Here is an 11,367-nt window from a genome sequence, read left to right as displayed (position 1 = left end):
GTGTTTAGTCATAAATTGGATCTGAGGTTCTGTGCATGAGATGGTTCACGTGTGGAAAGAGAGAGAAGGCATATTATAGTATAGTAAGCAAACTTAACTTAAAATAGGCTTGTTTGGTTTGGTAAATTGGACTTGATGTTGGGTTGCATGTGTTGGTGCATTTGTAGAGAGAGATATGATAGGGGTGTTAAGTCACGTAAATTGGATGTGTGTTTATCTGTGTGAGAGAGAGAGGTTTGTTTTCGTAAAGTGGATGCGAGGTTTGTGTAGTTGATGAATGGTTCTCACTGATTTGACAAAAATGATAATTTTTGAAGGATTGCCCATCAATTAGTCTCACTCATTCCGCAATTCTTTCTCTTTGGAAGCAATGATCTAAGTACCTTCCCGGCTGTGTTTCTATCTTTTTACTGAACTTTTGGGAGAGAGAGAGAGAGAGAGAGAGGCATGTTCGTTGATGCATGCAAGTAATGAGATTGAAACTGTGTAGTCGATCTGTAATTTATTGGAGAGACATGAAATAATGCTTGTGCATGGGTGTGTAGGGGGGAGGGAGAGAGAGAAGGTGACACATAGGTTGCACATGAATGCAGAGAGAGATTTGCATGGTGCGTGTATAAAAGAGAGATTTGCATGTTGTGTATAAAAGAGAGAGATATAGGCATGTTGCGAGAGGGAGAGAGAAGCATGCTTTCATCCACGTTTCCACAAACTAGGCAAACTGCATTTGTTCCCATGTATGCACAATGCTCGTGCCTGTCTCCCTTTACTCAAAGTCCCTTTTAACCCCTCCCTCTCTCTCTCTCTCTCTCTCTTTGATTTCTTGGTAAATAACCTTTAATAAAATCACTTTAAATACCTTTTCCTATAAGAAAAAAAGTTCTCATAAAAAAAAGGAAAAAGTTTCATACGTGTGATGCTTGATACACGTGCATGCTTTCTTGTTTCTTTCAAACTTTTTCTTTGGAGTTCTATAAAAACAAGGAAAAAAAAGGGAGCTTTTTCTTTTGATTTTTATCAAAAGGAAAACATTTTCTTTCTTTTTTTCTTTTTTTCTTTTTTTACTCCAGAGGTTTAAGCAAAGGTTAATCCTCAGGTTCGAGGAAGCCAGGTTCGAGGTGGTTGCAGATTCCCAGAAGACCCTGGGCAGGTATGCTTTTTAAGCTTTATAGGATCCAATTCCCACCTTACAAAAGCACCTTATGGCCTTGGAAATTGCTCATCTTCACTTTAAAGTTTAAACTAATGCAAAGTAAACTATGGGAATCCTTGTCTTACCAATCCAATAAATAAATAAATAACTAAATATCTATTCTTTACATGGTGCTCCATACAAATGTGTGGCAATCAGCTGGGTTGAACGTGGGACTGTATGGACTCAGATATTGTATATGGTGGGTCGGGTTCGGGGCCAAATGTCCTGGACCTCACTTAGGTTAGGTTGGGTTTGAGTCTGGGTCCATCTTGCACCTTGTCAGATCGGGATAGTTCAAGTCAAGGTCGTTATACCTAATTCAACGTGGGTGGTGTAGGTCTAGCTAAGACCCTTACAGATCGGGGTCGACCTGCTCCTGACTTGAACTATTGATACCCTTTTCCATGTACATATAAGTTATGTATATTTTTGGTTTGGGGGAGATGATAACGTCACAACTAGGGTAAAAGTTGTGTATATATGGAGATTGATAGTCGTTCTGACATTTGTCACACGATTGAGAGTGAGATGAAAACAATGTCACAAGTTAAAGCTTGGAATTCTTGGTAGTCTGAAATTGATCTGGACATTGTTGTTCATTCACTTTCAGTCGTCTGATCTCAATCGGATAGTTGTCAGCCTCCAAAAACGTATAATTTATATGTCAATGAAGACCGGTTGAAATCACATCCTTTTCATCGATGACTTATTGTGTTCTTGACTAGAAGTTTTTTTTTGGGGACCTTGCTTTCTCAAAAGAAATTGTTGATTTTGTGTTCAATTGAAAACCATATTTTGGGGCTTGTTTGATTGGCGGAAGATTCTCCAACTTCCAAAGGTAGGCCTTTTATTAGGGTAGCATCGGAGCGAGGCATCTGAATTTTAATGTAAATTTACATTATTTTGGAAGCAGCGGGAAATTGCGAATTCCAAAACAACATTGCACTGCCCATTTGACGAACTCGAAAAGTTCTAAAAGCCGAGTAATCAAACATGCCCTTTATTTTTGGGGAACTTGCTTTTTCAAAGGAGGAATTTTTGACCTTGAAACCCTTTCTTAATCTATCTCTTTAAAGAAGACCAACTTCTTATTACATGAAAGCTTAAGCACAATGAAATCCTTACAAGTATGCACAACTTTAAAAAGTGAAAGGAAGAAAAGAGAGAAGAAAAAAAGTCCTGTGATAAATTGAGGTAAAAGTAATTTGGTTGATATGTTTTTCTCTTGATCAGCTTTTGAATGAATCAAGCAAGAAAAGACGTGGTGCCAATGATCAGGTAAAGACAAATAATCTTTTAAACAAACAATCTCTTAACATTTATCACTTTGTTTGGTATCATTAATTAGATTTAAGCAATATTCGAAAACTTGCGAGTCCGACTAGCACTCGCTCGAGATACTCGGACTCGGCAGGCTACCCAACAGTGTTCAAGAAAACAACCCAGCCAAGGGCCAGGTCCGAGTAATCAGTAAATTGGTCAGTTCGATTGGCCTACTAGGGCAGGTCTCGATCGGTCCAAAAAGTGTTAAAAAAAAAAAAAAAATCCAAAAAAAATGAAATATATATTTAAAATATGATTAAACGAAACACATCCAAAATAAAGTTTAAAAATAATGAAAAAGATGGATTTTAAAAAAACAACAAGTACACAGGGGTATTTTGAAATTTTTTTAAAAAGATGGGAAAGTGTAAAAATAAGTATTCATGGAAAAAAAAATTTCCAATATATTTCAAAATGATAAAAATATTCAAGAACCACGATACAAACAAATCCCTTGTTTTTTAGAAATATATATATATATATATATATATATATATTATTTTTATTTTTTATTTTTTATTTTTTAAATGCCTAGCCAGGCCAACAAAACCGGCCAAAATCAGATTGGCCAGTGCCTAATTCCGGTTTAGGTTCCGAGTTGGACCGGCCGAGTTTGCGAACAATGCTGCCCAAGCAAAATCAAAACCATGGGAACCAGCCAAATTTCGCTTCTTCCCATGATATAAATATTAAGAGATTTTCTACAAAGAGACCGTTTACCTTTTGTACAAGGATGTCACAACTATTTTCACTCATTAAATGTCAAAATGGATGGCTTGGGGTGAGTCATGAAGTATGAGAATTTTTTATGGAACTTTATGTCTATTTAAAAATACTTTTGCAACCACCCACTTTGAAATCTAAGGGACACGAATGATTGTGACCGTCTTGTACAAAAGATAAATGGTCTCTTTATAGACAATCCAAAATATTAATAGTTTGAGGACTTACCTTAGTCTCTTAGAGACTCAGCTAAGTTGAGTTGCCAGACTCAAGCATAGGACCCTTGTGGTCATCACAAGTCCCTGCTTTAACCATTGGATTCAAGAATGTATAGTCATAAGTTCAAAAGGTTCAAATTATCCATTTATCACTAACTTTCCTCATGCTATGATAATCTTGACCATGGTAGGACGCTGAAGATGAACCAAAGGACTTGAGGAGTAGAGGGTTGTGCCTTGTGCCCCTATCCTGCACTCTACCGGTTAGCAGTGACAATGGTGCCGATTATTGGGCACCGACGCTTGGCAGCGGATTCTGATAAGCCGAATATGAAAGTGGAACTGGTGCTTCATGAGATGCTATAACATCATGAGCAGTCACTCTGCTCAAATCCAAGGCTGATTGCTCATGATGCTATGCTCTTAAGAAAGGAATAAGTGTGGCTTATAAGAATGTCATTCTATGATACCCACTTGGGAGAACTACAGGGAACTTCCCTCTTGGGCCTTTCATAGATTGTTTTCATGTATAGAATGATTATAGCATGTTTCTTAACATCTCAATGTAGTTTACATTCAGTTCTCAACTTAACTTTTATTAAGAGTTCAAAGTAATTTATATTTCTCTACTTCACTGTTGTTGAGAGTGCAATTGAAACTAGATTTCAAGTAGATTGGGGCCTTCATGGTGGAGAACATCTCTGTAGATTTGAGTTTCTTAGCTTCAATGTGGCTCTGTTTTGCTGATTGTGTCGCCATTGGGAACTAGAATCCTTCGAAATAATGGGTGCGATTATGTTGCATTTGGGACCCCCACCCATTACATTTGATTATGCGATAGGTTCGGCATCCAGGCTCTGCACAGTAGAAGCAGAATGGGACCGGGGTGTACTTTCCGAATCAATGTAAAGGGGCCTAAGATGCAGCATTTTGAATGTCGGATCGACAGCTATAGGGCATAACAAACCACAACATGTTGAACTGCTGTAGCATCGTTAGGGATATTGCATTTTAGTGCATTAAATGTCCCTTCCTGAACTCTGCCTACTAAAGAAAAGACGTTTTTTTAGGAATTTTTGATTTGTACTTTACCCTGGAGGATAAATTCCAGAAATTTCACACTGCGTGTTAAAAAATTTACAAGATTCTCCATAAAAACATAATCCTCTTGGTTTTTATCCTCTTCTACTGTGCTTAGGCAAATTGAATAAAATTATTGGAATCTCCCTCAATAAGCACCTTGTTAATAGGTGTGATTTTTGTAGTATAATTCACAAAAATCCCATATTTTGTAATGGTGCACTTTAAAACCCTGACAAAAAAAAGTGGTTTCCCATGCCAAAAGTCCTTGTCATCCTGCAGATTTATTTGCACTCTTGATTGTGAAATTTGAAACTAAAAAAGTGCTGTAAATCCGCTGGATAAATATTTGAAAGGAATGATCCAGAAATGTATTACAAGATGAATCATTTGTTTTCTTTTCTAAAACCATAGTTGTCCCTATCGAAATGACCAAGTTGCACGACTTTTGACACCATAAATACATTTTCCAGTAAGCCCAACCCTACATAATACTTTCCCCATATTAATTTATCTTCCTAACCATGTGATTAGACCTCAAGAATGTTATAAATTTTATACACACGGCATCGATGAAAGCCAAACACATGTTTAAGACATGATAATATATCCCAATTGGAGTTTAATGAGAAGATCCTAATCTTTTGTTCATCTCCATTGCTTTTGTCAAATCAATTATCATTCAGTCCACAGGAGGAGGATAGCTATTATGTCTAAATCAATGTATCTAGAAATTTGAACTTTTATTAATTGTAACTATTTGCATTATATGAGACGTGGAAGAATAGCAAATTTTATGAGAAAATTGCCTAGGGGGTATGTGGTTGAATGTATTGGATATGATGATACCCAAAATCACCGATATAAAGATATCCCATATTATGTGGGATTGGGATTGATATTGATAAGTTCTCTAAAGAAAATAGAAACAAAAAAAGAGTAGGACTCTTGAGTATATCTCTTGGTTTTGAGATATGTGTAATATCTATAAGAAGTTTCCTATTTAGTATAACGTCCTAACCTTATATATATAGGATGAAAGAATATATGTGCCCTATTTGGGCCACCATATCACTTTTTGAGATATTTGTAATATCTATAAGAAGTTTTCTATTTAGTATAACGTCCTAACCTTATATATATGGGATGAAAATTGAAAGAATATACATGCCCATTTGGGTCACCATATCTGAGCGATGACTTCCTCTAGAGAGAGACGAGGCCTTCTGTTCATAAGAGGCTCTATGTCCCAAAATCTATAATGTAACTTTTATTAGTATTTGTCATGTCCATGGATGTAGCTCTTTTGGGGTGAACCACGTAAATCTTTGTGTTCTTGTGGCATGTGTGTTTCATGCTTTATTTCTTGTATTATGGATCATGCTCTCTCTTATTTTGTTTCTAGCTGGATAAGTACACGATCTTGGTGGGATCCATGTTTTGGGATTTCTATTTTTGCATCTAAGAGGATTCTTAAATCCTAACAGTATGGTCCACACCCCTTACATTTAAAGCATGCCCCCGTGGGAGCATATTGTACACTCACTCCATTGGCCAAGAGAGCTAGATAGGATAATTTGTTTGATCTAACATCTTGAGACCCATATAAGAATAATTAGATGATTATTTTTCAAAGGAAAAAAAAAAGTTGGATTTTGAGATCTTCAATACTTAGATCTTGCGCTCCAAATATTGGATGGCCCTGTTCAATATTGATGTCATTCTTCTCGGACACATAGAGTGCGTGATTTGAATTTATTTTATTTATTTATTTATTGGCATTTCTAGAGGTTAAATATCCAAATTTGGAAGGGTGCGGTTTGTATAGAGCCGAAGCTCTAAGCAGTCAAAGTAAAGCACACCTTCAAATGGTGTCGAGAAATGCGGTTTCAATACTGAAAATTTTTGTGAGAGCCTTAAAATATATTTTCATATTTAATTATTAAATTTAAAGCTACAAAAATAGTGTAGATCAAGCAGATCTATGAAAACTTGAAAATTTTGAAAATTGATGGCCTAAAAATGCATTACAAAATACACTATTTCCAAAACTTGAAATCCATTTTTTCTCATGTCCATGTATCTTAATGTTGAGATGACCAATTTGAGGATATTTGAGCAGCAAAATAACCTCTTCTAGTGAAATTGTTGAGGTGGGCTTTAATTTGATTGTTTAAAGCAGTGTTTTAAAAAATGGCGAGTCGCAACGGACTCGTTCGAGTTGACATGGGAATCGGTCTCGACACTAGAATCGGACACCCTGTGTTGATTCCATTGGTATACGCAAAGTCGCACGATCCTAGAGACGAACCAGTTGTGTCGATTCCACTGAAATATGCAGGGTCGCCCTGTTCTAGAGAAGAACTAACGAATCGCTATAGTGAACTGCCGAGTTTGCATACGTAGAACTGGGCGAGTCACTACAGTGAACCACTGAGTCTGCAGAGTAGCCCAGTTCTAGAGAAGAACCGACTATGTTGATTCCACTAAGTCACCCGGTTAATATAACAAATATTTCTTATCAATAAATAAATGAAAGGTAATACAACAAGTATCATGCTTTTCAAGCATGCATTTGAGCTGCGATTATCGTAAGTTTTAATTAGATATGTATTGAAGCATATTAGCTCTTTTTTTTTCTCTCATACATGAATGCCTATTGTTAGATTTTTTTTTTTTTTAGTTAAGAATAAATAGTCTTATATTTCTTATTTTTATAACATGGTGATCTTTAACATAAATTTAGGAATATTAATTTAAAGATAAGGTTCATACAATGAGGCCATTTGAAATCTCTCTCTCTCTCTCTCCCTCTCTCTCCTAACAATCTTTTCCACTAAATTTTTTTTAGAAATCTTAAAAATTAGATTTTTAAAAATTAAAGTGTTATTTTGAAATTTAGTACACATTCTCATAATTTCTACATTGATAACCAAATCTTGTATTTTATTTATTAATTTATTTGTATTATAAATTATGTAATTTACATCTTTTTTTATAGTTGTCGATAATATATTTTAAATTAGATGATATTATAAGATATTTTAGATTTGTTATTATTTGTATAGTAAAATAACTATAAAATGTAAACCAACAATTTCAATTTTAGTATATAATATTATAATTAATTAGATTGTAATAATTTGAGTTTTTTTTAGTGGATTAGGGTTTTCCGCCAATTCGAGATTTTGGTGGTCATTTTTTCATCGATTTAATCTATTATTTATTGTAGTCCATATATGATTATATACTTCATCCATGATAATTCTATGATTTTTCTTTTGTTTGATGTAAATTTAACGGTTAACATAAGTTCATACAGGGAATGAACATATCAATATTCACATGTTGATGAAAAAAATAAAGTTAATAATGTAGTACCCCATTTCTTATTGGATTCCTAACACTTGTAATGATTTTTAATAATTTTTTTTGATTTTTGTATTACCGAATCCGACTGATTCGATCGATTCCAGATCCGAACTGCCGATTCACCGATCCAGATAGATTTTTGGGATACCCGATCCGAGGCACCTATCCATTTTTTAAACCACTGGTTTAAAGCCTCATCTCTATACATACTTTTTGCAATTTGGAATTCTAAACATACTCCTAGCTTGGTTTCTACCTGAGGGAGCAAGTGGACAGTTTGCTCCCGTGGGACAGTATACTCGTGATAATGACTAGAATCAGATTCCATATACAAGATTGGGTGGTGAATAGACATCACATTGTCGCGAACATTTCCCTGTTTTGGGCAAATGAAGGAACATTTATCAACCTTCTACATATTTAATCTTTGCAAAATTGATTGTGAGATTGTTTGCCTTCTAAGGATCTATCCCTTTCCAAATGTTTATCGACAAAAGATAAAAAGACAATTATGCCTGAGAGATAACTAGAGATTAAATAATATGTTCTCATTGCAAAAAAAACGAATACTAAATCTTCCCAAATACATTCCAATTCAAATCATAAAGCCCACGGCCCATTAGTAGCACGTTTCAAGAGGGATTAATTGGTTTAAAGGTTTTATATATATTGAATGATTTGAAATACTGTTTTAAAACTCGGATAGTTGGGGTGGATTTGCCCAAACAACATTTCAATGTGGGATTGGGTGGATCGCTGCTTCGGATTAGTCTGGATTGTGGATTTAGAAAAATATCAAAATATAAAAATAATAAAACAATAATGAGGGTTTCATGGGGGAATTTTAACAGTGGTATAAAAAAATATTAAATAAGCTTAAAAAAAAAAATGTTACTTTAAGGGAAACCAACACTGTACTTTTACATTCTCCAAAGAGAGGTTAGGAGAAGAAAGCGAGGTATTATATTAGGAAAAAGTTTATATAAGGTTGAAACCTTAAAATGTAGAATTAAATATGCATCCCAAAAATCCATTAAAAAATATTGTTTTAATGTTGAAAAACCCTCTAATTGATCATCTCAGATTGAGATACATGAATATGAACAAAAAAAAAACAAATTTTTTTTTTTAAGTCTCAGAAATAGTGCATCTTACAACACATTATTAGACCATTTATTTTCAAAATCTTAATATATTTATACATCTACTTGATTTTAACTATTTTTGGAGTTTAAAATTTTATAATTAGATATCAAAATAAATTTTCAGATAATCTTAAAAAAATTTTACACTAAAATTACATGCTAGATAAATTTTGGAGGTGCGCCTTAATTGGATTGTTTAAGGTTGCAACCTTGCGGAAACCACGCCCTTTAGATTAAATTGTTTCTTTTTCGTTTGGTCTCCTATTTCTTCTCACCAAAATCTCATTGTTTGCGGATCGAATCTCCACCAAATCTCCTACCCTATCAATTTCCACTTTATTCTTTCAAATTCTCCTCTCTCTCTCTCTCATCCATTCACAAAATGTTCCTCAAATATTTCATACCCCATGTTTGAGTCCCAAAAAAGCCCTCATTTCCTCTCTCGCCTGCATAATATTCAAAACCTTCAATGTTATCACTAATTCATTTCGACAATTTCTCAAGCCATGTATACAATGAGATCATAATAGTCACGATTATTATTGACTATTGGATGCAATATCAGTTGGTTGAGGATGTATCTTTAGTAGAATACAATTTATCTGTAGATAAAGGAGAAATAGTATAATAAAAGGTGTGGCTTGTATAGAACTAATGCTCTAAACAATCAAAGTAAAACACACCTTCAAATAGTGTCGAGAAATGTGGTCACCTTCAAGTAGTGTCGAGAAATGTGGTTTCATACTCGAAATCCTTGTTATAAATATATTTTCATCTTTAATTATAGGGTTTAGTTTGTATAGAGCCGAGGTTCTAAACAATCGAAGTAAAGCACACCTTCAAATAGTATCGAGAAATGTGGTTTCAATACGGGAAATCTTTGTGATAGCCTTAAAATATATTTTTATTTTTAATAATAAAATTAACAGCTTCAAAAATAATGTATATCGAGCAGATCTATGAAAACTTGAAAATCTTGAAAAGTGACGGTCAAAAATGAGTTACATGATGCACAATAAATTTGAAATCCATTTTTTTCTCATGTCCATACATCTTGATGTCGAGATTATCAATTTGAAGATATTTGGGCATCAAAACAACCTCTTCTAGTGAAATTTTTGAAGTGGGCTCTAATTTGATTATTTAGAGCGCGGCTCTATATTAATTTTTTCCTTAATTATAAAAATTAAAGCTTAAAAAATAGTGTAAATCGAGCAGATCTATGAAAACTTGACAATCTTGAAAATTGACGGTCCAAAACTGCGTTACAAGATGCATTATTTTCAAAACTTGAAATCCTTTTTTTCTCATGTCTATGCATCTTGAGGTTGAGATGATCAATTTGAGAATAAAAACAACAATTTCTAGTAAATATTTTTGAGGTGGGTTCTAATTTGATTGTTTAGAGCCTCAGCTCTAAATAATCTTTTTCCCATAATAAATTGAGGGAGTTTCATGTGTAAACCTATTTTTTTAAGTTTGCGGTTTGTATAGAGCCTAGGTTTTAAACAATCAAATTAGAGCCTACCTTCAAATAGTATCGAGAAATGTGGTTTCAATACTGGAAATCTTTTTGATAGTCTTAAAATATATTTTCATCTTTATTTATAAAGTTTAAAGCTGAAAAAAAGGTGTAGATCGAGAGATTTATGAAAACTTGAAAAGATTGAAAATTGACTGCGTTACAAAATACATTATTTTCAAAACTTGAAATCCATGTTTTTCTCATATCCATACATCTTGATGTCGAGATGATCAGTTTGAGGATATTTAGACCTCAAAACAACATCTTCTAGTGAAATTTTTGGGGTAGGCTCTAATTTGATTGTTTAGAACCTCCGTTCTATATAAATTTTTCCCTTTTTTGAATAGTTTAAAAGTAAGGGTGTGATTTCTATAAGGTTGCAACCTTGAACAATCCAATTAAGGCACACCTCTAAATTTTATCATAACATGTATTTTTTGCATAAATTTTTTTTAGGATTATATAAAAATATATTTTCATATCTAATTATAAAATTTTAAATTCCAAAAATAGTTAGAACCAAGTAGATCTATAAACATATGAAAATCTAGAAAATGAACGGTCTAGATAATTGTTGCAAGATGCACTATTTTTGAGACTCAAAATCTTTTTCTTTTTCATATTCATACATCTCGATGTCAAGATGATCAATTATAATGCCTTTCAACTTTAAAACAATATTTTCTAATAAATTTTTAAAGTGCATCTATAATTCTACATTTTAAAGTTGCAACCTTATATAAACTTTTTCTTAAAAGTAATTCCCATTTTTCCGCGATTCTAGTT

At 33.6% G+C, this 11,367-nt stretch overlaps 1 protein-coding gene across 4 annotated transcripts in view; it reads left to right on the top strand.

Moving 5' to 3' along the window:
- The window catches only part of LOC18426680 (basic helix-loop-helix (bHLH) DNA-binding superfamily protein), a 7,978-nt gene extending 3,890 nt beyond the window's left edge, over positions 1-4,088 (top strand). For 2 of the 4 annotated variants that reach the window (XM_020662617.2, XM_006833322.4), the window contains 3 exons: positions 1,097-1,150; positions 2,429-2,473; positions 3,651-4,088. In XM_020662617.2, coding sequence (XP_020518276.2) covers positions 1,097-1,150; positions 2,429-2,473; positions 3,651-3,779 — 228 coding nt within the window. In that variant the 3' untranslated portion in view covers positions 3,780-4,088. The remainder of the gene's footprint in view (positions 1-1,096; positions 1,151-2,428; positions 2,474-3,650) is intronic. The other 2 variants (XM_020662618.2, XM_011622270.3) reach the window with 1 other exon arrangement.
- The last annotated feature ends 7,279 nt before the right edge of the window (positions 4,089-11,367 follow it).

Source organism: Amborella trichopoda, chromosome 5 (genome assembly GCF_054954075.1).
Source record: "Amborella trichopoda isolate Santa Cruz 75 chromosome 5, AtrichopodaSantaCruz75HAP2 v2.0, whole genome shotgun sequence".
Lineage (NCBI taxonomy): Eukaryota > Viridiplantae > Streptophyta > Magnoliopsida > Amborellales > Amborellaceae > Amborella > Amborella trichopoda.
The sequence above is the reverse complement of the archived record's forward strand: the minus strand, read 5'-3'. Positions and strand labels throughout refer to the sequence as shown.